Source organism: Trichoderma reesei, assembly GCF_000167675.1.
Source record: "Trichoderma reesei QM6a unplaced genomic scaffold TRIREscaffold_22, whole genome shotgun sequence".
NCBI classification, from domain to species: domain Eukaryota; kingdom Fungi; phylum Ascomycota; class Sordariomycetes; order Hypocreales; family Hypocreaceae; genus Trichoderma; species Trichoderma reesei.
The window spans coordinates 399,716-425,857 of NW_006711169.1; the positions used below are offsets into that span (position 1 = coordinate 399,716).

At 53.8% G+C, this 26,142-nt stretch overlaps 7 protein-coding genes across 7 annotated transcripts; 3 read left to right on the plus strand and 4 right to left on the minus strand.

The window, feature by feature from the left end:
* Positions 1-264: 264 nt before the first annotated feature.
* Positions 265-6,435, plus strand: TRIREDRAFT_67795 (uncharacterized protein; the record flags this gene model as incomplete). Its single annotated transcript, XM_006968267.1, has 7 exons — positions 265-1,266; positions 1,659-2,299; positions 2,358-3,135; positions 3,454-3,873; positions 4,930-5,173; positions 5,981-6,129; positions 6,217-6,435. 7 exons carry the CDS (start codon positions 265-267, stop codon positions 6,433-6,435), a joined length of 3,453 nt encoding a protein of 1,150 aa, XP_006968329.1.
* A 149-nt stretch (positions 6,436-6,584) lies between these two features.
* On the minus strand, positions 6,585-6,836 carry TRIREDRAFT_67546 (uncharacterized protein; the record flags this gene model as incomplete). The annotated part of the gene is made up of 1 exon (XM_006968330.1): positions 6,585-6,836. One exon carries the CDS (start codon positions 6,834-6,836, stop codon positions 6,585-6,587), a length of 252 nt encoding a protein of 83 aa, XP_006968392.1.
* A 650-nt stretch (positions 6,837-7,486) lies between these two features.
* TRIREDRAFT_36530 (uncharacterized protein) lies at positions 7,487-9,031 on the minus strand (the record flags this gene model as incomplete). The annotated part of the gene is made up of 1 exon (XM_006968220.2): positions 7,487-9,031. A coding segment is annotated over one exon (1,545 nt), but the record flags the coding sequence as incomplete, so codon positions are not given.
* A 948-nt stretch (positions 9,032-9,979) lies between these two features.
* TRIREDRAFT_81115 (uncharacterized protein) lies at positions 9,980-11,644 on the minus strand (the record flags this gene model as incomplete). The annotated part of the gene is made up of 5 exons (XM_006968331.1): positions 9,980-10,079; positions 10,137-10,243; positions 10,296-10,667; positions 10,748-11,387; positions 11,472-11,644. The coding sequence occupies 5 exons, from the start codon at positions 11,642-11,644 to the stop codon at positions 9,980-9,982; spliced, it is 1,392 nt and encodes a 463-aa protein (XP_006968393.1).
* Positions 11,645-16,899: 5,255 nt separating this feature from the next.
* On the plus strand, positions 16,900-17,235 carry TRIREDRAFT_110825 (uncharacterized protein; the record flags this gene model as incomplete). Its single annotated transcript, XM_006968268.1, has 1 exon — positions 16,900-17,235. One exon carries the CDS (start codon positions 16,900-16,902, stop codon positions 17,233-17,235), a length of 336 nt encoding a protein of 111 aa, XP_006968330.1.
* A 2,664-nt stretch (positions 17,236-19,899) lies between these two features.
* Positions 19,900-21,327, plus strand: TRIREDRAFT_110826 (uncharacterized protein; the record flags this gene model as incomplete). The annotated part of the gene is made up of 6 exons (XM_006968269.1): positions 19,900-19,972; positions 20,106-20,140; positions 20,353-20,479; positions 20,590-20,669; positions 20,803-20,952; positions 21,181-21,327. 6 exons carry the CDS (start codon positions 19,900-19,902, stop codon positions 21,325-21,327), a joined length of 612 nt encoding a protein of 203 aa, XP_006968331.1.
* A 49-nt stretch (positions 21,328-21,376) lies between these two features.
* TRIREDRAFT_123499 (uncharacterized protein) lies at positions 21,377-25,090 on the minus strand (the record flags this gene model as incomplete). The annotated part of the gene is made up of 2 exons (XM_006968332.1): positions 21,377-23,265; positions 23,314-25,090. The coding sequence occupies 2 exons, from the start codon at positions 25,088-25,090 to the stop codon at positions 21,491-21,493; spliced, it is 3,552 nt and encodes a 1,183-aa protein (XP_006968394.1). The 3' UTR covers positions 21,377-21,490.
* Between the last annotated feature and the right edge of the window lie 1,052 nt (positions 25,091-26,142).

Below are 26,142 nucleotides of genomic sequence, written 5' to 3' on the forward strand. Positions count from 1 at the left end.
TGTGCCTTATCATGGCATTGGTTGATGCCTGGCTGTAAGCGGATGCCGAGTTCAGCCGCATTGGTGCCCTACGAGGCTCCCATCTCTTCTTCATCTATACCTTCTCTTTGTCGCAAACAACGCGTGGTCTTCACCGTGATTCTGCAATAAGACTATAGGAGAAGAAGATATTTTTCCATCTTTCTGTCGGTACGAGGAGTGGGCACCTTTTCTGCTCTCGTCCATAGGTCTGCTCCTCGAATCGCATTCCATCCTTGACAAACAATGGCATCAAAGAAGTCCTATGAAGACTACAGCGTGGGTTGGATTTGTGCTCTCCCAAAGGAGCAGACGGCTGCGACGGCCATGCTAGATGAGAGACATGCAGACCTGCCAAAGCTCACACGCGATGCCAACACTTACACTCTCGGCTCGATCGGTCCTCACAATGTCGTTATCGCCTGCCTGCCCAAGGGCCAGTACGGCACCAACTCGGCAGCCAACGTGGCAGCCTTTATGATCAGGACATTCCCTTCCATCAAGATCGGCCTCATGGTCGGTATTGGAGGTGGCGTCCCGCCGAAAGTGAGGCTTGGTGATGTTGTCATCAGCACTCCGACCGGCCAGTATCCTGGAGTCGTCCAATGGGATTTTGGTAAAGAGACCCAAGAAGAAGGCTTTGTAAGAACTGGGGCCCTGAGCAATCCACCCGGTGCTCTATTGACAGCTTTGGCCAAGTTGGAGACGAAACATGAGCTTACGGGGTCCAAGATCCCTGAGTTTCTTGAGGAGCTCAAGGCTAAGTTCCCGAGGTTGGCGAAGAAGTACTTGAAGTCTGACAAGCTTCAAGACTTTCTTTTCCAAACAGACTACGTTCACATTAAAGAACCATTCTCGAATATGAACTCTGAGGGCCCCACAGGTGGAATGGTGGAGGTATTTGTGGACGAGGAACTCGAAGAGGGATCGGATGAAGATGGTGATCCATGCCAGTTCTGTGATAAGTCCAAGATCATCAAAAGGAGGCGTCGATCATTCCGAGTTCACCACGGCCTCATCGCATCCGGCAACAAAGTCATCAAAGACGGTTTACTGCGAGAGAAGCTGAACAGCGCACTTGGAGGCGAAGTTCTCTGTTTTGAGACGGAAGCGGCCGGGCTGATGAACAACTTCCCCTGCCTGGTTATCCGGGGCATCTGCGACTACTGTGACTCGCATAAGAACGACGCTTGGCAGGAACATGCTGCTGCGGTGGCAGCGGCCTTTGCGAAAGAGCTTCTGGGTTGTGTTCAACCCAGCGATTTTGAGGGCGAACGGCTTCTTAGGGAAGTCATGAGCGAGGGTCAGTAATTTCCTCCAATGAGCAATCTAGGTATCTTCTCATTATAGCCGAGTGTCTAAAATATGCCCCGAGTACCTAGTGAAGCAAGGTGTACAGCGCCTTTACGACGTATCAGCGGAAACAAAGGAGCACCTGGACACCTTTCGCGATGGTATGGCTACGGTGTTTCCATACCCTTCAGAACAAACCATGCTGACGACGAACGTGTAAAGACAACGAGGCGAAGAAGCGAATCGAAGCTCTCAATTGGCTGAGTCCTTTGGATTTCCCGCTCATACAGCACGACTACTTTGCGAGATGCGAGCCTGATACGGGCCAGGAGTTTCTGCTGTCGGAGCAAGTGCAGAGCTGGATCTCGACAAGCAAAGAGACGATGTTCTGTGAAGGCGTTCCGGGAGCGGGCAAAACTTTCCAAATGGCCATCTTGGTCAACTATCTTACCGAAAAGTTCCGGTATGATGGAACAGTTGGCATGGCTTATATCTACTACAACTACAAAAGGCACCACGATCAAAAAGCTGAACATATGCTTGCGAGTCTCATCAAGCAACTGGCACAGAACTCGAGGACTTTTCCGGAAGCAGTGCACAAGCTGCATGATAGACATAGGCTTGGGAACACTCATCCCTTTTTCGTTGAGTTGTCGGACACTCTTGCCGTTCTTGTCCGGTCCTTCTCTAGAGTTTTCATCCTCATTGATGCTCTCGATGAAGCCGAGGACAATGAGCGTACAAAGCTTTTGGATCGTATAATCATGATGCAGGAGGAGAGTAGACTCAATCTTTTTGCGACATCAAGGGCAATCAACACCATTGCAGCCAAGTTCGAAGGATCTAGTTCCAGGGAAATCTCTCCCAGCCGCCACGACGTTTTCCAGGTTCTCAATGCTCGCATGTCTGAGCTTCCATCGTTTGTTAGAGAAGATGAGGACCTGCAGAACGAAATCAAAGCCTCTATCGAAGCAGCTATGGGTGGAATGTGAGTACTTCTAGACAAAGGGATGTTGAGTAGTTCCAATTCTAACCTCAAATCTTAGGTTCCTCCTTGCCCAACTCTATCTAAACTCCTTCGTGGGCTCAAGATCCCCGTCATCCCTCAAGAAATCACTCAAGTCTCTGCAAGAGGCCTCATTCTCATCTTCGTCTTCGTCTTCATCAGACAGGTCCAGAGTCTTGGACGAAGCATATGACAAGTCGATGGAACGAATACAGCAACTGAAAGGAGATTTGCCTCGCGACGCGGTACTGATAATCTCCTGGATTGTCAAGGCAAGGAGGCAAATGAAAGTAGCCGAGCTTCAAGAAGCTCTTGCTGTTGAAATCGGTGCATCTGAGCTTGACAGAGACAATATTCCAACTGTCGACCATATCATCCAAGCCTGTGCTTCGTTGGTCGTGGTTGAGGGAGACGGCATCGAACTGGTCCATTACACCGCGCAGGAATACTTTGAACGTCCCGACAACCAATGGATGCAGAAGGCGCACAGCTACATAACAAACGTTTGCCTGACATATTTGTCATTCTCCGATTTTCGAAATGAAGGTTGCATGTCATGGGAGGTTCGTGCGAAGAGGATCAAGAACCGTCCCTTCTACGGCTACTCGGACGAGAACTGGGCGTATCATACCAATGAGGCTTTGGAACAGGGCTTCGAAGTTTCGAAAGTGGTTGAGTTTCTTGACTTCGGTGTTCTGCGAGCGTCATGGTACCAAAACCTACTGTGCGGCCACACAGCTAAACCCTTCGATCTGAAACCGTTTCCCAATCAGGTGGCACCCCTGCATATCGCCGCATTCTTCGGTCTTCACGGAGTGGTGGCGAGCCTGCTTTTGCAGGGGGTAAGCCCAAACGGTGAAGATTCTGCCGCACCACTTCCCATAGTTTGGGCTGCATTGGGTGGGAATGCTCGAGTCGCAAAGCTACTTGTGGAGGTTACCAATGTGGACACGCCGGACAAGGATCAATACATGGGGTACAGCCCATTGTTGATAGCTGCTCATCTGGGACACGCGGCAGCTGTTGAAGCGTTGCTCGATAAATATCCCATAGAGTCGGTCGATGTGGAGGCAGCCTATTGGCCACGTTTTGTGGCTTGGCTCTTTAAGTATACACAGCTCAGCGAGTATTGCAAGACTGGTATGACGGCATTAAGTTTGGCAGCGAGGTTTGAGAGGAAAGCCGTTTTTGATCTGCTCGTCGAGAAAGGCGCCAACATCGAGGCCAGAGATAAAAAGTCAGGCCAAACACCGCTAGCTATGTGCGCAGAGACCGGACGCGCGACCGCTGTTCAGTGGCTTGTTGAGAAGGGAGCCGATATCGAAGCGAAGGACAACAGGAGTAGGACACCATTGATGCTGGCCACCTTGGGAAGCCACAAGGATATTATTCAATACCTCCTCGGAAAGGGAGCTGATATCGAAGCAAAGGACAACATGAGTAGGACGCCATTGATGCTGGCCACCTTAGGAAGCCACGAGGACATTGTTCAATATCTCCTCGGAAAAGGAGCCGACAACGAAGCAAAGGATATCAGCAATCTAACACCTTTGTTAGTAACCATGATAAGGAAGGACGACAACCTGGACCAGAACTTCATCAAGACGAGAGGGAATATCAGCGTTGCTGACAACGTCAACCAAGCCCTATTCAAGATGGTGCTTGAAGAGAAACTCAATAGTGCCACCGATTTCTTTCTCAGAAATGGCTTCGACCTGAATATGGCTATGGAGGACAAATATACACCATTGACTCGGGCCATTGTCAATGGCGCTGATGATGTTATCGAATGGCTTATCAAGAAAGGAGCCGACTTGAACAAGGAAGATGGACATGGCAAGACTCCGCTGCTAAAGGCCATAGAAAAGGGGAACAAGGACGTTGTTTATCTCTTGATCAGAAAGGGCGCTCGGTTGGAGTATAGAGTGCCAGGAAAATACTCCTCTGGCCCTACACCATTGGTCTTTGCCGCTAGAGAGGGGAAGAAAGATATCGTGGAATTGCTACTCGATAGTGGAGCTGATTTGGAGGCTCGAGCAGATTTTGGTGATGGCACCGCGGTAATATGCGCCTCTTGGACAGGGCATACACATGTTATCCAACTACTTTTACAGAAGGGTGCCAACATTGAAGCCAGAGACAGCGGTGGCGCCACGGCTCTGATCGCGGCCAGCGCATTCGGGCGAAACTATGCTATCAAATTACTTCTCATCAACAATGCCAATATAGAAGCCAAAGATTGGTTTGGCCGTACGGCGCTCGGCAGAGCTGTTTGGATGAACAAGCCAGACGCCGTTCGAATACTCCTCGACAACGGCGCAAATATGGACTCAACGTACAATGTTGGATATCCTCCAATTGTTCTTGCCGTCCGAGAGGGCAATGCTTCGATAGTAAAGATGCTCCTCGACAGCGGCGCCAAAACAGACTATCGAGGTACTTCTGGACAGACATTGATGCATATCGCAGCTGGGCAGGACAAACTCGAGTGTGTCCGTGTGTTACTTGAACACGGGACAGTCGAAGTTGACGTGAAGGATAACAAGGGGCGTACACCATTATCACATGTGGCGCAACGCGGAGATGTATCTGTTTTGAAGGCATTACTCGAGTCTGAGCAGGTGGATGCCAATACGAATGATGTTCAAGGCCACACACCTCTGCGATATGCAATGGAGCGCCCGGATGAAGATCAGATTCTCAACATTTTGCTGAACTCTGAGAAGGTGGACGTCAACGCAAAGGACGACCAGGGACGCACACCCCTGCACTATGCGATAGAATGCGCAGAAGAGTCACTTCTCAGAATGCTGCTCGACTGCGAGAAAGTGAACGCCAACGAAAAGAATGATCAAGGTCTCACGCCGCTTCGGTTTGCCATAGACCACAAAGGTCAAGATGCTTCGATCCTAAAGGCAATCCTGAGCTCCCGAAGAGTCGACGTCAATGCAACGGATGATCTGGGATGTACGCCGCTATTCTATGCCATAGACAGACGAGACGAATTAGCGATCGACACATTGCTCGAGTCTAATCAGATTGACTTCAACGCAATGGACAATCAGAGGCGCAGACCGCTGTTCTTCGCGATATTACAAGAAAGTCTAATTCAAGTGATGTGGTCTGTGGTCTTTGGAGAGACCAACGTCAACACCAGATCTGAGTCTAGCGTCAAGCTTTGCGCGGAAGCTTTTATTGAGAGACAAGCACCTATACTCAGGAAGTTACTCAAGAGCGGAAAAGTCGACCTCAACGCGAAAGATGACGAAAACCGCACGCCGCTACACTATGCGACTTCCTCCAGGTGTAATCATGTGGTTGAAGTACTGCTCGAGCATGCAAATGCGGAGGAAGCGAACGCAAAAGACGGTCATGGACGTTCGCCTTTGCAACATGCGATCGAACTGGGTGAAATGCCTATTATCAAAACGTTCCTCCATTGTGGCAAAGTAGACGCCAATGCGAAAGACGACCAGGGACGCACGCCGCTACGATACGCCGTTGAACACAGACAAGAATCTATCATTAGGGATTTACTTGACTTTACAGATTTCGGAACAAGCATCTGCGATGATGATAGACTTGATCATGACGTTCTTCAACATTTCCACGAGCGTACGTGTCAGATTGCCAAAGTGGACGCCAACGCACGAGATGAACAAGGACGTACGCCGCTGTTATATGCAATACAATCAGTGGACAGACCCACCGTACAGCTACTGCTTGAGTCTGGAAAAGTTGACGTGAACATGGGCGACAACCAAGCCCGCACGCCGCTGTCCTATGCGGTAGAACTCATGGACAAATATACCGTTAGGTCCATACTCGAGTACGACATCGAAGTTGACACCAAGGATGGCGAAGGTCGGACTCCGCTATCCTATGCTGCCTCGCACGAGGTCGCCAGGGCGCTACTCAAGACTAGCAAAGTTGACGTGAACTCGAAAGATAACCAGGGGAGAACGCCGTTGTGGTATGCCATGAGAGCTGGGAATCAGGAGCTCGAAAGATTGCTACGGAGACGTGGCGCACAGGATGCATCCGAGACAAAAAGCAAACGCACATCATCGCGAAGATTGCAGGGAAAAGGGTCAACGTCTAGGAGAATGGAAAGGTGATTTTGTAGAGGTGAGATATTCGGCGCTGTGAGAGTACTTTCTGTTCTACTAGGACAAGGCTATGTTGTTATCGGTGGATCAGGAACGCAACGACATGTTCACTTTGAGCTTGATATTCTGTTCTATTTCTCTAATCGGCCCTCAGTTGGCTATTTCGTTGAATCATCCTCCGGCGGCACCCTCGTCCGTATCTGCACGCCATGCCACTGCTTGACGAGATCTCCCAGCGCAGCATTCACAAGACGCTGCTGCTTCAACATATTGAGCCCCTTAAAAGCCGGCGAGGTGATGTCAATCGCATACATGCTCCCACAGCCACCCGATATATCCTGCACAAGAAGAGACGTAGGCTGGAGCTTCGAAGCCAGGATCGCCGCGATTGATGCTTCCGCCTCGGTCATGTCTGACGCTGCGTATGCATCCTGCTCGTTTCGTTGTTCATTGGAGGAAGACGGCGTTGAAAAGAGCTTGGCAGATGACGAGGAGAATTGGCGAGGAGTAGTCGAAGAGAGGAAGCTGATGCGCTGAGGAGCGGCTTGGGTTGTGTTGCTCTTGAGGGAGTTTGCGATGGGCGCAATTGCCGTGCTGGAGGGACGCGGAAGGGCTGTGAAGAGGCGCAGACGGAGCGCAGAGCGGCAGGAGGAGCAGATCATTGTTGCTCGTATCGCGATAATCTTTCGGTAGAGAGCTGGCAAGCAAGCAATATTGAGGGTGGATGATGGAGAGAAGTTGAAGCAATTAGAAACTGAGAATTATTCAGCGGCATGGAAGATGCCGATGGCGATGGGCCGAGCCGGAGCTTTGCCGGAGGCCGGCTTTTGCCGTGTTTCCAAGTTGCCGAATTTGGCAACTTTCGGGCTTCACACATTGGTGGAGATGAATTTGTATGAGCGACTGCGCATATGAGAATAGTAACTATATCTGTTGAAATGTTCATGAGTATTAGTTATTTTGGAGTATTTGGTGCTATGCCGCTCAACGCTCAAAAAATGACGAACCGCTAGATAACCAACATTCACAGCACTAATACGCGATACAAGCCATTCAACCATCACCTTACAATCCACATCCCCCCATTCCCATATGCCTTGTCCTGCAAAACCCCAACCTCGCTCCTCATGCCCGCCCAATGCAGCGGAATCTTATCCACCTGCGCCACCACCTTGCCCGTCGTGTCATCAAGCCTCTCCCCGAGACTGCGACTACTCTTGACGCTCTTCATCATGGCCACTGTGTCGTGTGGGCCCCATGCTGCGCGGCCGAGACTGGCGAGCGTGTTCATCACGTCTTGGGAGTGTTCGGCTGCGAGATGGTCTGGCGGAGTGTGGGGAGGGGAGGCCGGGTGCAGGAAGCCCATGAGGAGGACCTTGAGTTTGGCATCGATGAAGTGCGTTTCTTCAAAGTCGTGGATGATGTGAACCGAGACGCTGTTCTTCATGGCGACAGAGGGTGGAGCATGTCGAGAGGGAGCGATGGTGACGACGGCTTCGAGCCAGTCTGTCGGCAGCATGTCGTCCATTACTGCGATTGACTCGCCGTTGCTGTTCCTGGGCATCTGTATGCATGCCCAAGCCGCAAATACGCCTCCCATCCGCAACTTGACCTGATCCGACACACCACTCAGGTTCGCCGTCGGAATTCCCAGCTCTGCAGTTGACCTCCCTGTCCCTTGGACGACTTTACCATCGAACTTGACTGGAAATGGTGCCTCAGGGCCGCTTTCCGAACCAAGCATGTAAATCACCGGCGCATTCACCATCAGCGGGTCGTATCTCTCCTGCTGGCCCCTTTGCCGCTGCCAGCTCTCCTGGACGGCATCTCCCACGCCGGACACCTGGTAGCTCCGGACTGCCACGGTGCTGACCTTTTTGACGGTGGAGTTCGCCACGATGTTGCCGACCTGACTGTTGACCACTGCGCTCGCCACGCCAATGTACTTGTTCGCCATGGCCTGGCCTATGGTGCTGGCGACTTTGACGCCCATCTCCAGGGGCATGGTACTCAGGCTTGCGCCCCTGACGACACTGACGTCCGCAGACGTACTTGCGACCCTGAAGACAGGACTTCCGCAGAGCACTTTTTTGCCCGCCTCGCTCCCTCCACATAACACGAGGCGAAAGTACCCATCTGATGCAGTAGCCGGGATGCGAACAATGTGCGTCTCGCGGGGAACATGATTCCTTTGCCGTCCCGAAGCCTTCTTCGCGAAACGCTTGAGATCGCGCTGGACGCTGCGCTCGTCTGCTTCAGAGGTGTCGTTGACGGTGGCGAGGCGCGCGGGCGTGACGTTGATCCAGGACGAGGTCGTGCCGGCGAGGGCCTTGAGCGCCATACCCATGTTGCCCGAGTAGCCCTTTTGCTGCATCCAGAGGGTCCGCTGGGAGGGCAGCGGCTCGTCGGAGAGGATGGTGATGGAGACGGAGGTGGAGGGGCCCGAGTACCAGATGAGGGCGCGGGTGTGTCTGATGATGGAGTAGTGGCGGGTGGATTCGGAGGGGTGGGAGATGAGGCCCGAGGCGAAGTATTGGGCTTCGCCAAGGGCGGACTTCCAGATGGAGTCTTGGGGTTTTGGCGGTTCTGCGGGGAGGGTTGCGGCTTGTTGGGGGTGTGGTGAGAAGAGCGGTGATGGGGGGCTTGATGAGGAGGTTGGGGGCCTTCCAGTGGAGAGTGCGGATGAGCTTTGAGCGCGGCGGAGGGGGTCCGGAGACGGAGGGACGGAGAGGCCCGGATATGGCGGCGGAGGAGGGAGGTTCTCAGGGTCCATCATGCCGATGGGAGGAGGAAAGGCCTGGGTGGTGATCTCCGGGGAGCGAGCCATGGGGGGATCTACGGGATGAGGAGCCGTGAGATTCTGTTTGAGATTGGCGGCTGATCTACTGCCGGGTCTCAGCTGTTGGGTATGCGTGTTTGTCGCTGCTGCTTGAGAAGAAAGTGATGAATTTCCTGGCGAGGGCGGCTCGTCGCTGTACAAGTCGTAGATGTCTTGTTGGTGGTCGTATCCTGGCGCTAGGACGGGCCGCCGCCGTACAGGAACGGGCTTACGCGTGTGTCCAAAGCCAGGAGATGCCATGATTAATGACCAAGTAGACAAGACTTGTAGCACCTCATGTGCAGGGGGGGAAAGGGGCAAAATCGATCAATCGTCCTTGGCTGTCATAAGAAGTCGTGCATTGCGTCTGATGAGTCGCGATTGGATTCAATGAATCGGGATAGGAATGTATAGGAATGTGTATAATGGCTCTCCCGGAAAATAGACCGTCAAAGGGGCGCTTCTTTGTCCGGCACCAATTGGGCTCTGCCGATGGACAGGGGCAACAAAAAGTTTGCACAGTGTGTTTTCAAGGCTGTGATGGATGGCGGACTCGTATTGGTACGCGTCAGCGAAATTCGCACACCTCCTTCAGCTTGGGGCAATCTCGTATACGCGAGTTAGTGTGCACAGAGCGAGATTGAAAACATCATTGGGTCATTTCTTTCAATTTTTTTTTTTGGTTCAAATTCTTTTTCTTAGATTGGGCGCTTGGGCTTGGTTTGCTTGCGTCGTCTAGCTAGCCGCCATGAGAGCCTCCAGCTCGCCCGGCTCCTTGATTGCCGTGGTGAGGTTTTCGTAGCCCGTCTCGGTGACGAGAACGTTGTCCTCGATGCTGTGTTCAAATCAGAAGCTGTCATCTCAGCGCATTGGGAGGAGGAGATTAGCTTACCGGACACCGCCAACGTCCCAGTACTTGGCGAGCACATCGGCATCAATGTACTTGCTGTGTTCAGGGTTTTCCAGGTAGGGGTCGATGATGAACTTGCAAAAGTAGACCTGCAGAAATGTGAGATATAAATGCAACCATCAATATTCATCATAGACTTACACCAGGCTCGACAGTTACAACACCGCCAGCGGGGACCTGGCCGCGCAGACGCAGGTTCTGGAAGATGACGTCGGGATCCTGGCGGTTGGGGTTGCCGCCCGTGTCGTGGGTGTCCATGCCCAGGTAGTGGCCCAGGCCATGGGGGAAGAAGGCCTGGCTGGTCCTGGCCTTGAAGATCTCGTCCTTGTCGCCCTTGAGGATGCCCAGGGCCAACAGACCGTCGATGGCAATCTTGTGGGCCAGGATGTGGGCATCTTCCCAGTACATGCCGGCCTTGATGACGGCAATGCACTCCTGCTGCATCTTGTAGACGATGTCGTAGATCTCGCGACCCTCCTTGGTGAACTTGCCATTGAGGGGGAATGTCCGCGTCTAGGGATCGAGCGAAGTGGTTAGTTACTCTTCTACTTGCACCGACAATCAACTCAAGGAGCGTAAAGGGCATCACTCACGATGTCGGCTGCATAGTTGTTCCACTCGGCGCCGGCATCAATCAGCAGGTTCTGCTTTCCCGCCAAGGGAGCATCGTTTGCGACGTAGTGAAGGGTCGCCGCAGCGGTGCCGCTGGCAACAATGGGGTGGTATGCCATGTTCTTTGCGCCCTTGGCAACGCAGCGCTCCAGAAAGACGGCCTCGAGCTCCATCTCGTTGGACGCCTGCTTCGCCTTCTCGACGACGGCCTTGTGCGCCAGGCTGGAGACGTGGTTGGCCTTGCGGATCATGGCCACCTCGAACTCATCCTTGACGACGCGAGAGACTTCAATGGCCTCCTTGAGCAGGGCAAAGTCCTTGTTCTCGAAGCCGATGAAGGTGATGTGGTCCGACACCTGGCCGTTGATGGCGTAGATGGTCGAGCTGGAGGTGGCATTGGCCAGGTGGGCGAGCGTCGCGTTGACCTCGGTCGTCAGCTTGACCTCGTCGACGTCGTACAGCCTGAGGGCGTCGTCGATGGTGGTCGGCAGGCCGGACCAGATGACGTCGTGGGGGTCGATCGGGGGGATGAAGAGCGTCGACTTGGCGGCCTGGATGTCGTAGGTGAAGTAGCAGTCGGCGAGGTTGCAGCCGGTCAGGTAGTAGAAGTAGCGGCGCTGGCTGCGAGAGGGAGCATGGCTCAGTTAGCGGACTCCAGCTTCCAGGTCATTGCAGCCATCTTGCACTGTAGAGCATCTCACGTACCGGAAGGGCTCGGGCGAGTCATTGTCCTCGAGCAGCTTGGTCATGCGGCCCTCGAGATAGAGCACGCCGTTGGCGTTGGGGTCCTTCTTGCGGATCAGGTCGACGACGCGGCTGGCGTGCGACTTGCCCGGGTACTTGCCCTTGAGCACGGCTTCGAAGTCCTGGGCGACCATGGCGGCAGAGTATCGATGCGACAAGTGGGAGAAGCAGCGATACGAGAGGCGAGAAGCAGACGATGAAGCTGAAGAGCTGGAGCTGGAGCTTCGGTGATGGCGGTTATTATTATGGTGGGGGACTCTTTCGAGCGCTGGGCTGACGCGGGGCTCTCGGGGTACGTGCCGAGCTGTGCGGAGCGATAGCAGAGCTGGCCGATGCAGGGCTCGCAGAGGCGCAGCAGCGGACATGGAGAGGCACACGCAGTGGACTGTGTGGTTCTACAGGTAACCCGAACCTACCTAGTAAATACCTATTGCACAGGCTATGTATCGACAATCCGCAGATTTCAGTGTCCGCCAGATGGGGACTGCAACATGGAAGAGTCCCATCCCGAGGCTGCGTCCAGTGATAGGTCCCTACCTCTTATCGGAGTGGAGGGCAGGTACTTTTTGGTGCGCTAGAGACGGGGTGCAGCGGCAGTGGCGCCACAGCGATTGCCTCTACATGTACCTTACCGGACGACTAGTATACCTCGGTATGATGAAGCAAGCCCATGAGCGTTGTCAGCAAGAGCACCATCAGCTTTGACAAGAGTAGTCTGATATCCGCATATCCCAAGGGAATGACTGAACAGAGGTAGAGCTCGGCGCTCCATCAAGCTCTGTTCCGGCAACCACAACATGTGGAAGCCCTGGAAAAGCCCCCACGAACCACTGACGGCTATCCACAGCGGCTGTCAGCGGCTCAAGGTTGGGTGGTCCTCGACAACCAGGATCCATGACACTTGCGGTCACGAATCTGTCGGTGCAACTGAGACACGGAGCACCTCAACAAGACGACTGCCTAGGACCTGACAAACATGCATCTGCGGGACTCTGTGTCAGATAGTCACTCCTCCTGCGCCAGCTACCGGGTACAACTCGAGGTTGAAGTTGCCAAAGGGAACTTGTCGACATCCGGAACGTCAGACATACATGCCTTCCATTCCAGCGAACATAGGTATGCCCAGTCCTACACACATTGATGTCTCGCCGAGTGCCGGATGCTTTCCTATCTACCTTAGGTAGGTACCCAGAGCATCACCTCACTCAAGGGCACTTTGACGCGGGGCCGCTCTTGACCGACTGCAACCCGTCGACTTGTTCATCCGGGCGCTCAAGCTGCAGTCCAAAGGACGCGATTGCTGCATCCCGTGTAGGTACCCTAAAAGCCTGGAATTCGACGTTCTTGCGCTCATCCCTTGCTTCAAGCATTACTTTGCGTGCATGGCGTGTGCTTTTACGTTATACAGGTACAGGTAGGCAAGGCCCAGCCTCTTCCAGCTGCTCGGAGCGGATGAACATGAACGGCAACGATAAGGTACGTACCAAACCGTAATACTGCAGCAACGTGGGAAGGCACTCGTTGAGCAACTTGACAAGGACGTGTCTTCAGCTCTTTTCGCTCACCATAACCATTGAAACACCTCATATTGAAGTCTTGACACACAGACGCCATCCCCAGCAGTGAGGGATTCATTTCCCAAGGATATTTTCAGCAGCATCAGCTGACACCTCTCCCACTCCGCCAGGTACCTGCTCTCGCGAGAAGCGGTGCTGAAAATGCTGCCAGACCTCACCAAGTCCTCAACCCGCCAGGACTGAGACATATTCGACGCACACTCTGGTGCTGGCCAAAACGCCAGCCACTTGACCTCTCGCTATGACTTGCTCGCAGGGCAGTAGCCCAGGGCTGCCACCTCTCAATGATCACCTTCATCCAAGCCATCTCCTCCGCCATGGCGCGTGTCTGCTTCACCCTCCTACCCCTGCCACGGCTCTTAGTGAGCTGTCCGGCCTCAAATCACTTCAATAGGCCAAAGCAAGTCCTCCTTTACCGTGCCAAGCTATCGTCTTTTTGTCCGGATCTCATTGCTCATGGTGGGGATGAGTCGAGAGCACCCCATCACTTTGACCCCCGTGGCTCTAGTTCTTCTCCGAGGCTGCTTCAAGGAGGGTGTGTGCCAACATCGCACTTCAACAAGATGAAAGACACTGATCAATAGCGCCAAATCTGAGATACCCTATCATATCCGAAACAGCGATTACCACCATCCTCACCGTGGCTGCTCCGGACGCCGTCGTCTGCCGTAACGCCAGCGAGGTCCGCGCCATCTTGATGCCAGAAAATCGCTCAAGACAGAGGGAGCCACACGCGTCATGACACCTTTGACATGCCTCGGTGTGCCCATATCGCATGCACAGGACACGCACTCACATGTCGTGTTTCAGAGCACTGTGCAGGGAGACACTCCCTTACTTGGGACGACAGGACGCGTGCCTTAGCCCATGGCCCAGATTCTACGTCTCATTAAACACACATGGGCAGCAAAGGCGCATGTGACAAGGCACTTTCGAGACCAGGACGACATCTGCCACACCTGACGACCCGCGGGCACCATGCTCAATGTATCGACTAAGCCACCTCCCCCTGGGCCGATCCGCACTGGCATTCCGGGTACGTGGGACTTAGCGCAGGGGAACCCGGCGATGTGCGTCCTAGACAGATCAGCTAGGGCTCTGCCGAGATCGAAGAAGTGGGCATCCGGATGTGCGATCCAACAGACGCGCCAAAATGCCGGGCCCTCGTTCTGTGTAAACGACAAGGTTGAGATCATCGTCTGTTGCTTTCCATCTCGCTGTTCAACCATCGTTTTGACACCTCAACAGCCCGTGAATCCATTGGATACCGAAAAATGCTGCAAACCGATCTGGTACACCGCACCCCAGTATCTCACGGGACACCTGATCTGTTCAGGTTGCACCACTTGTTACACAACTCCCTTGCTGCCTCGTCATGCCAATAACATTAGCCCTGTGTGAAAATGGTTATGGATTATATACGAGGAGGCAAGAGAGAGGTAGGCAATAGGGGGAACCCAAGGACTGTGCGAGAGCAAGCTCTTGACCTCCGGGTTCATTTCGAAAGTCTTACGTGTATGTGCCAGACCCCGGGGAACGATCCGTCCACTGGTTCTGGGAGGTTCTCATCTGCCTGGGGTGACTCCCCAAGCCCTCCTCCCCAGTCATCAGCGGATCTTACTGTACCTACTCACAGCATGTCAGCACCTGAGGGATAGAATTCTATATCCGGATTGCCTAGGTACCCGTCATGGAGAGCCAATCAACAGGCCAGAAGCCATCATGGCTGCCACACAAGACAGTGTCTCGCAGCTGCCATGCCACGTTGTTCCAGGATTTCTTGCATATTCCTATATAGGCCATTTTCAACGTCGATCTCGCCAATAGCCAATCATCACGATCATAGACACGGCTGGATGGCCTCTACTATCCACTCAGCGAGACATGGCTGAGCGCCGCGCCTGGACAGGCTGAGACATAGCTTATTCACCACTCACTATTCAAAGCGCCATGCCCTCTGGAGAGAATCCTCCAGTCGATCGAGCGAGCCGACTTACTCTGAAGACATTGGTCTAGTGTCCCCTTTTGATCGTCAAGCGCGAGTGAGAGGTAGTCGTACGCTGCCTCAGCATCGGAATTACTCGTCCACTCAAGGCTGCGGCTTCTCTAGGCATCGTGCCAAGCAAAACAAATGAACGAGAACGAAGAGCATCAAAACTCGAGAACTCCCTTGCCTTTTCTAACCACGAACCGCAACTATCATCTCAGGTGCATTCACAATGCTGATACACCATGCACTTGTGTACCAGCGGCGAGGGGAAGACACGAGACTTCAAACGGAGCACGCCCTAGCACTCGACAAGGGTAATGGTCTCCCGTTTACTCTCACTTGTTATCACCGACTTCCACCAAGTACCGTCCGCATAGTGTCGCCGTCTTCTTTCTGATTGGGTGTGTGCGGGTGCGGTCTGTGGCTTGTGGTAGCGGTGCTGGTCCATAAACAAAGCGTGTGCGCACAGATCAACATTGGGCGCAGTTCGACGGCTGCCAGCGGGAACCGCAAGTCTTCTTTTCCCATTACTTCTCCCGCTTAGCCCCCAATTTGGCCGCTTCGCCCTTAGGATCTAGGTACCATAGGGCCGAGCGAGGGGGTGCGCAAGAGGGGTCGTTCAGATTAAGATGCCGCACGGAGGGCTCATTGTCCACACACCCCGGATCGAGAGCTGAACATGGTCAAGTCACTGAGCCGCCACAATCGAGACGGGACACACGACGCTATGAATTTTATGCAAAGTTGCCCAGCCCAAGGCACACACACCCATGGATTGATCATCTCCGTGCTTAGACTCGCCATGCTGCGTTATGCTATGTTGTGCCTTGCACGCCCCCTCCCTTGTACCAAGAACCGGGAACTAAGTTGGCTCCTCAGCCTCAATTCTCCAGGCACGGCTCAGCTCTTTAGCAGGGAAGCAATCTTCATTATCTTGACTTGTTAGGGCCGGACCGGCCCATTAGCCGTTGCAGGGACGGGCGGAGAAGATGGCTCGCTATAAACCATCACTATCCACCTTCGAGACTTGGACAGCAGACCAGAGGCCACACATAAAACAGGCACACAGGCGGGCAGGTGGATAACCTGTCGAACTGAAATCGCGCCCCGGAGTAAGGGGGTCTGGTAGTCGCCAGGGGAGTTGGAGGATGTGGAGAAGCACCGCCCACCACCATTCTTGATGCCTGTCAACTCTGTCATATGGACCGCAGTTGCTTGCTACGCCTGCTGCCTCCTGTCGAGAGGCAGCCGTCCGAGTCTTCCCAAGCTCCATCTGATTCGTTTATCTGTGTCTCTAGCGTCCGCCGCGGTCTGCAAGCCGACATCCAGATTGACCCCCGGTCGTTCGTCCTGTGGTCTGCAAACGCTGTGAGTTGATGGTCAGCCACGACCGCAAGACACCTCAGTACCCTGGCCTCAACAAATGGCTGATGTCACTTGTGCTCGGAATAGAAGTTGTGTATTACCTGGGAGATGCTCGCGGCCTGCCTTTGCCATGGCGAGGAGGTCAACTTCTTGTTTGTCGGCACAAACCTGGCTCAAATTAGGACGACCTTTTGTCTCTCATTCATTTGCAAACTTTTGAAGCTGTCAAGCCACAGCGGAAGCCATGATGGGAGAGTGGCCCAGAGGGAGAGCTCGTACTGCTTTCTCTGGAATATATAATGAGGTCCTTTCTCGCTCATCTGGTCGAGTAGCCATCACTCAGCACCTCAGACATCTTGCCATTACCACTCCTCTCAAAGACTCTTTGCTCATTTGATCCCCTCATCAAGTACCCGCCTTGCAGCACTCCCTCTCTCAACACTCCATCAAAGCAACAATGGCCAACATTCAGATCTTGACCCAGCCTGCTCAGGCCAACGCCAACCGAACCTTGTCCCCAGCCATCGAGCTTCATCAGCAGGTTGCCACAGAGCCAAACCTGTACTTTGCACACGCGGCGCTATATGACGCTGCAGGAACGGCCGTCTCGGGCGTTCTCCAGGGCGACGTGAGTGCCACCGGCACGCCGACGGACGGGGGCCTCAACTACTCCTTTGCCAATCTGAAGATCACGGCTCCTGGACAATACTATGTCCTGGTGAATATCTTTGAGCAAAGCAATGGCGCAAACTACCTGGGCGAGGCCAGGTCGAATCTCATCACCGTCGTTTAACTCCAGCAACAAGTAGGTTAAAGCTCTCTCCCACCTTCGACCCTTTTCTTCTCCCAAGTGAGGGGGGTACCGACGAGAATGCTGACATCTTTGCTCCAACAGTCACCGTCTCTGTCGGCGTTGCAGAGCTAGAGTGGGAGTCCGGTTAAAACTTCTTGTGTCGAGTACTATTCGGTACCCAAGGAAATAGATGGATTTGCATTTGCACCGCACGTCAGCTTTCAGAAAGTACCCGAGAGGGCCCGTTTCCTCTACCAGCGGAGTGTGGGCTCTAGGGGAAACAACACTGGTAAAATCTGGATTGAGTTATGCAAATAGGGACATGGGCTAGATTGAACACATGGCAACGGTAGCTTAATATTCTAGAAAGCATTGGCAACAGACTTGTTCTACGCTGATAAAACAAAACGTGTGCAATTGACATGTGATTTGCATCCCACGAACCTGGTAACTGGGCGGCATTTGACACATGCGTACTACCTCAGTAGTAGCAGATCAGATGCTGACTTCGATCGGGAAATGTGAGTGCCATTTCGTCGATCGGGAATCGCTTCTCCAGGCAGCCACTGACGCTCGCCACTTTGCCTCTTCTGATGATGAGAAGCGAGTCCAAGCAGGGTCTGTGGACAAGAAAAAGGTGCATGCCCTCTCGTCCATCAGGAATCAAGGCTCGGATCGCCGACTTCCCGTGCGCCTCCAGATGGATGCAACCTTGGAAGACAGGGGCAGGAGATGCAGGCAGACAGAAGTGTGGCTTGTATGGGAAGATGTTGAGACCGGGGTGGGTTCTGGGATGAAGGTGGTACAAACTTCTTTTTCTGTCTCTTTACGAGCGTCTGCCTTACGTATAGGTGGATAGGCTGTTTGAACCTTGCAAAGATGGCAGAAGCTGAGGGCTGAGATGGACATGGGATGATCAAGGCAGAATTGTTTAATAATGAATAAGGTATGTATGGTGGTCGCAAGAATAAACAGATTAGGTTACTCGTACGCGCCTGGTAGAGAGAGCTAGGCCGTTTAGATGCAGTAATTGGATGAATAGGGTATAACTGGATATTTATTTGTTTGCCTGTCTACCTTGGATATGTGATGCTGGCGGAGGCTTGGAAAGAGAGATGAGAAGGCAATCAAGTCGTCTAAGATGGCTGAATGTTTCTTGGGGAGATTCGTGAGATTTCGGGCAAGGGTCTTTGGTGGAGGCTGTGAGCGATCGTAGGAAGATACGAAGGGGGTTGCGCGAGTTGGCATTGGCAGATCGGAGAGATATGCGCGTGGGTACTGTAAGCGGATGTGGAGGACGTTCACGGGGAGGCTTCCGGAAGTGGATGAAGAGTGGCTAGATCGGACGAGATGGCCCGGAAGGAAAGATGGGGGGGGGGACCGGGTGATGCACGAGCTCGAGTTAGGTATGGAGGAGTGGTGATGTAAGTGGGAGGGAGGGGTGCGGATGTCAGCCAGGATACTCACTCATAGAAACACAGGTAGAGATGGACACGGAGAGACGGAATCAGACACGCAGAAAGTAGGGCATGATACGAAGATGTACATGGTGTAAGTGTAAGTAGGAAGAGGGGTGAGCATGATAGACAGGGTAGATAAAGAGTTGGAGCCCAAGGGATGGAACAACACTTGGCAGAACGAGCCAAAAATGGCACCTGGTACCCGACTCGTCGAGAAAGTACAGATTATCGCAAGGATCCAAGGAAGTGCAAGCAGAAAAAGCAAAAGAGGGTGGCAGGTTTGTCTTAGATGAGGTTCCAAGTCGACGGTGGTGATGCGGATCCAAGGCGTAGAGGAGGTCCGAAATATTTCGGCTTTGGCTGTGGTTGGCTGGATAGGGGATGATTCAGCACATGTTGACCTTGAACCAATATTCTGGTATCTTTTTTTGGGGGGGTTGTTGGACGTGCGACGAGAACGAGACGGGACGAGGCGGCATGAGATGAGATGAAAGAGGAGGGGTCTATTTCGAGTTGACTTAAGATGAAGGATTGCTTTCTATCTATTTTCAACGGTGTCATTGACGGTCTATAGCTTTGTTTGCTCGGCTTTTTGCTACATGAGGTGTACGATAGCGCTGAGATGCTATGGCCAGTGGTTTGGGCGGGCAGCGGGTAGCCGTCCGATTTGAGGGACCTATTCTGGGCTTCCCCGCCAGTGCTGAGAGTTTGCCGTTACACAAAGGGAAGAACAAGAGATCAATGATGAGATGAGATGGAAAGGGAGCAGAGAAAGAGGGGTAGTGAGTGTATGCAGCAGCAGAATATACGCACAAAAAAGGGGGACAAAACACTGTATGAGGGACGATGGCAGACAGAGAGAGAGGCCAGAAACGAGGCCATCGTGATCCGGCGGACTGTGTCTGTTCGCACTGTCCATCCTCTCAAACCGCAGGTCAGAAGAGGAAATGTGGGGTCACGTGTCTCAGTGTTCGCAGGGCCCGCTTTCTGCTCTGTCTCTCTTTTTCTGTGGCGGTTCATGTGCTTGATTTACTGGGCGAGAACAGCAAAAGACAGGGAGCTTCGGATGACGACGAGCTGCTTCTGTGGCGCTGAGCAGTGCTGAGCGAGAGCCGCAAGTCTGAGATTACCGAGAGACAGGAAAGTACTGCGATAGCAGGAAGCAAGGGAGAGAAGAAGAAGAGAGGGGTGAGAGACAGAGAAGATGGTGTACTACTTCACCTCGAACGTCGTGGAGCCGGCGGGCTTCATCTACGTCGGCAAGGACAAGTACGAGAGTGAGTGTCTCTGTTTCTTTGTCCGCGGAGATGCTCTTTTTGTCTTTTGTTACCTGGATCAACAACGTGACGATGTGAATCATTGGGCTATATGAGTTTCTGTTTCTAATTTCTCACGATGGATGTTGTTTAGATGAGGATCTGATCAAGTATGGCTGGGAGGAAGATGTTTGGTATGAGGCCCTCCTCCCTCCGTCTCTTTACTGTTCTCTTCTCGTCTCTCTTTCTATTCATTCCACCTACTAACCTTGTCCTTCTTTTGCCTTTTCTTTTCTAGGGTATGATGACTCCCCCCTCAGCAATCTCTCACAGCCGCCTCTTCCTCAGATGAGATTCCCCAGACGAAGACATGACCTGACATGAGACCAACTTCCGACCAGTTCCACGTCGACAAACTCTCCAGCGCACACATCTACCTGCGCATGCAGCCCGGCCAGACATGGGACAACCTGCCTGAGCAGCTCGTCATGGACCTGGCGCAGCTCACAAAGGCAAACTCTATAGAGGGTTCGTTCTCCTACTCAGCATCGTCCCTTCAGCCCTCACTATTAGTGGCTGCTTGCTGATGGCGCTGTTGACTAATGTTGCTAATGTTGTTCTTCTTACTTTGTGTCCAGGGAATAAAAAGGACAACGTCACCATCATCTACACGCCCTGGTCGAACCTCAAAAAGGACGGCAGCATGGATGTCGGACAAGTCAGCTTTCACGATCCGCGCAAGGCAAGCCCCCCCCCTACACACTTCTTATCCTCACCCTGGCTTTGCGAGACATCTTCCCCCTCGTGAGATTGCGCTGTAATGGCTGACCCAAGAATGTGCCGCGAACCAGGTCAAGCGCGTGCTCGTCCCTCATCGCGAAAACCCCATCGTCAACCGCCTCAACAAGACAAAAGTCGAAAGGAAGCCCGACCTCAAGGCCGAGAGGGACGATATGCTCAAGGAGCTCCGCAAGAAGGAGCAGGCTGCGCAGCTGATCAAGGTACGCCATGCAATCCATCAAATTGTCCGTTGGCCGTCCGGATGGGGCGGCTTTCTGTCTGGCTACGTTCGACGTCATACTACCCTTTTCCCCCTTCTCATCTAGGATCGGACTCGGTCAAACATGCCTTTTTCCTCATGCTAAATCAGATTTGATCAAGCAATCCCCTTTGCCTCGTATCACTTTCGATCGTGCACACACTCTTATGGCTGACTATTTGCGTCTCAGAAAAAAGAAGAACAGCGACAGGCCCAAGAGTGGAAGGAGAAGAAGTGGCAGAAGGACCATGCTTACGATGACCTTTTCACCGACGAGAACATGGCTGCCGCGAGCAACCAGGATCGAGCCGAGGACTGGGAAGACGACTTCATGTAGATGCGTCAAGAATGACAACTGTTGCATTGATATAACAAGCATATTCCACATCATAGCTTACTGCGTGATCTTCTGCCAAAAAGTAGGGTATACAAGAAGTGAAAAGAGAAAACATAACACTGCCGAATCGTCATGAACCCAAGACGCAAATCATCCCAATCTTTTACCCATTCACATCAATCCTACGCGTCCCGACCTTCATGCTCTCCATCTTCCTCGTCAGCCCCGGCATCTCCGCGACGTCCAGTATAATCGGACTGGAAGACGTGGCCGGCGTTGGAATCCTCTTCGGGCTCGACGGCTCGCCCACAAGCACCGGCGGCATGTCGTATTCCTCCTCCTCCTCCTCGCCCTCCTCTTCTTCCCCTTCCTCTTCTAAGGCGTCATCTTCTTCCACCCGTCTTGTGCTGTCAAGCTCTTCGGTATTGAGCATCACGACAGGCTCACCGCCGGGCAGCCGCACCTCAGTTGCTTCCAAAGTCTGCGCAATGTCGAGCAGCAAAACATCCATCGGGCACATGTACGCCACGTGCTTGCGCTGACTCCAGGCCAGTACATGTCCGCAGAGCTGCCCCTGGTATCGATCGACAATCCAGGCGCCGCTGTCTCCGGGGATACCGAGCGGGATGGAGGCCTTCGCCGCAGGTCCCGTTGCTGAAGGCGGGGTGCTGGCGATCTGATACGTATGACTTGGTGACTGGCGCCCGTAAATCTTGACACTTGTCAGGGCTGGTAGGATCTGCCCTGTCTGCGTGCCACTTGTCCGCGCGACACACTGCACCTCGAGGCCTGGAAGTGCCGCCCATGGTGCCACCGTGGTTGGGCGGAGTGGCGGCTGACTGTTCTTGCTCCTCTTGCGAGACTGCTGGTCCCCATCATCGAAAATCCTGGGGATGCAGTTGTCGTCTGGCAGGCGTCCATCGGCAAATTCGAACAGAGCCCAGTCGACTTCGTGGAGCAGGCCATTGGCTTGCTTGCGGCGGATACCACTCGAAGCATACACTTCGCCCAGGCTGAACGTGTCAAGATGGTCTTCGTCTTCCGTCTCGGCACATGGATAAAATCCCTCTTCGACGTCGTCGAGCGCAGGCTGGGTGACGATATAGCCGTCACCACACCCCGGCTCGATGCCTGGGATATCGCCCGGCTCATTGTACTCCTCGTCTTCCTCCTCATCTTCATCCTCAAAATCGCTGGTCAGGTCCGTCTCTGAGTAAGGCTCCGATTCGGTGTCAGAGAGTTCATAGGAAAAATCCTCGCTGTCGAAGCTGCCAAAGGCCGACTCGGGGAGCCACTCGCGGCCAGGAATGGCGCTGCTGCGCATTGTGTCCGGGAACCCGAAGTCTCGATCCGGGTCATCGAGCATGTGGTGCACAGTCATACCATAGGTCTTGTCGTCCACAATGACCAGGCCGCCAAAGCTGACGGGCGGCAGATGGCGATCACCTATCCACGCTCCAATGCTTGCGCCATTGTGTGGCCTCTCCTGATACTCTGGGTTCACGGCTTCGACATGGTCATCGTCGCTGTCATTGCCTGCATTGCCACCCGACCTGCTCCCCCGCGCCATGGATCTCTTGATGGCCCCTGCCTGTCTGCGTGACCGAATGACGCTTCCACGGCAGACCTTGAGGCCGAAGCCTGTAGAGTCGTCGAAGAGCTCACTGAGCTTCTTCTTCAGAATGGCCCGGACTTTGCCAACGGATGTGCAGACAACCAGGACGGTAGGTCTAGTCTGGTGAGGGCTTGGGCCCACAGACTCGAGCGATATCTCGACGGACTCTGGGTGCTTCCGATAGAATGACTTGAGAGCAATGTTGATCTGGGGCATGAGGATGGCATTCCACTTCTCCACCACATCGGGGGGTAGGGGTACGTGAGGGTATAGCCGGACCTTGGCTTCGGACTTGCTCTCCTTCGTTTCGGGCTCTGTGTCGCCTGGTTAGCCACTTCTTGTGTTTTTAGTTCGTTTTTGGGAGAACAAACCATTTGTCTCAGTGGTAGGTGCTGGAATATGAGTCGGGGCGGGTGGTGGAAGCGGCTTTTTGGCGGGTGCAGCAGGGGCAGCAGGCCCTGGCAATGTCTTTTTTGCTTTGCCGTCCTTCGAAGGCCCCGCTGTAGACAACGGGGCGGGTTCGATAGGTGACGACTCTTGGCCCAGTCTCTCCTCGAATCCGCTGACGCCATCCAGAATGCAGCAGGCTTCCAGGAAGCGAGTGACGCGCATCTGCACGGCGGAAAGCAACGACTCGCCCTTGAAATTTCCAGAAAGTTCGTCGTCGACAACCTTCCAACAGGCTTGGACTGCCTTCATGTACAGCGTACCACATCTGATGGCCAGCGTGTCCAGTATGCTCTCAGGAACGGTCGTGGGCGCTGCGGTGGGAGCGAGACTCTCCAGCTTTGTCCACAGGCCAATGGAGAGCAGCACCATGGCCAAGGAGTAGACCTCCAAGACTCGCTCGTCTGTCGACTTTGGGAGAGGCGATGTCTGGGCAGCACGAGGATCAAGAGGATGTCGCCATATTGAGGATTCGGGCGACTCTTCTTCCGTAAAGACATCGAACGATGACAACACAGGTCGACGAACGTCCACCTGGGCATTCTTATCGCCAGGATCTGCCGCAGCAGTTTTGCTGAAGGAAATATTGGCATCGCAGAGGTTGCCATGAGTGATTCCCCTGGCGTGCAGATCGAACACTGTGTTTGTCAGGTTGTAGGCAAATCGAAACTTTGCCTCGAGCGGAGGCTCAGAGCCACCTCGTGCAAGAAGATCGCTCAGCGTGGGCAAGCTATACTGGGGATTCTGGCTCACCCTGGTGGTAGCCAGGGTGTTGAACGAAGGAGGAAAGAGATATACCAGGCCCAGCCGGGAGTTCTCAAGGTCTTCAAAGTAACCGAGCAGACGAGGGAGACCCGTCCACGCACCAGGGGCTCTCTGGGGATCCTGCTGGAGGGCGGCCGACAGCTTCTCGAAACGAGCCATCGGGGGCATGATGCCTGTGGTCGAGTAGATGGGATCGAAGTTTGCGTACTCCAGCAGCAGAGGAGCCCATGGTTGACGAGTAGCCCCTTGCGTTGTGAGCTCAGAGTAGGCAGTCTTGCTCATGTAGACAACGTGTCGGCAAGACGCCGATATAGCACTCAGTCCATCTTGCAGCGGCTGCAGGTGCGTCAGACTTTTGGGGTCGATCTGCTGGGGAGTCTGCATGCGCGTCGACTCGAATGGTCTAAAATCTCCCTCGGAGGCGGCCGACTTGATAGCCAGCTTGGTCACTTGGCGAGTCGAGACCTCGGTTGAGCGCATTCGCGACAAGTCGTAGAGGGTGTCGATGGAAGCAGTGAGATCGCGAATGAGGTCTTCGAACCGCGTCTTATCCCACTGGACCAAGGGCGCCTTGCGATCTGGCGATGGTCGAACTCCCTCAACGACTCGCTTGTAGCTCATCCACAGGGGCTCGGCTTCAGCAAGGATGTCTTTGATAGTAGACATGATACTGCCGACAACCTCACTCAAGCCAGCCTTGGAAAGAGACTCATCGATCTCGGTAGACTGGTTGGGATCTGACCACTCCAGCCCCCAGCTGACAAAGCGGTCCTTTTGGATGCGCAGCTTGCGATAGAGCGCCTTGATCTCGGGGTCGTCCTCATGCTGGGCAGGCTCTTTGACGAAGTCGCCCGACTTTTTGGTGTCATTGTAGAGACGGCTCAGCCGGCGCTGAAACGGCAGCTGAAAGCCGCCCATTGGCAGAATGGAGTCCATCTTGCGCTGGGTGAGAAACGGGGAAAGGCTGAACTGCCGGTGCTCCCCTATCGTACTGCCTATATACAATGGCGATTTGCTGTTGCCTGAAGGAGGGCCCCTGTTTGGCAACTCGGAGCACTTGCTGTTATCAGGCGCCGGGACGGCACCTGGTTGGATCGGGGATATTCCGCAATACCCAAAGCGGATCTAATCTGGAATTTCGCCTGGCCGCGGTGCAGCTGCAGGGCGGATAAGAGACGGCAACGGTGATGATTCAAGCGCGACGCATCGCAGCGCCTGGCAGCGTCACCGATGGTCTTCTCGGGGCGGGTGAGGCGAGCTGTCCGATACTACTGACCGGCCTTAGATGCAGGCAACAACCCCAACTCGATACACCCTCGACGAGGGGGCAGAGTTGCAGTTTTGAGGAGCGCAAAAATGTGACAGCTCCTCAGCAGAATATATGGCCGGAGGAAGCCTCGGAAAATTCAAGCCAGGGAGAAAGAATTGCGAGCGATCATCAAGGCCCGCCGTGTGCCCTCGGGAGCTCAGAAACAGCCTGGCTGGGATGGAGATGACAGGCCAATGCGCGATGCCCCAGAGCTGGCGGTCGTTATCGAGGCGAAACTCGCTGCCTTGCGGTGGCACGGGCTCGATTCGAGACAGTGTCAGCCAGCCAGTGTCAAGTTTGTCAGTCCAGCATCAAGCCGAGCCTTTCAACCCTCGTCTCTGTCTCCCTCACACAGTCCCCGCAAGATCGGTGGGGGTGCTCAGGTAACCCCAGCAGCTGAACCGGCGAATCCCATCGTGCGAGAATCCTGCTGCCTGGCGCTGTTGGTGGCGCCGCCGGGAGCTGATTGGAGGGCTAGTGAGACCAGGGCTGATCTTGAAGGCTCGGTCTGGCGATGGATTTTGGAGACGGTTGGGTTTGAAGCTGGGAATTGGAAGCACGTGACTGAGATACTGGACTGCAATCAGGGCATCACATGACATTCACACGATCTTCCTGCAATGAGCAGCTCAAGCTCTTACAAAGAATCATCAACTCGATTCGCCATTAGATGTTTTAT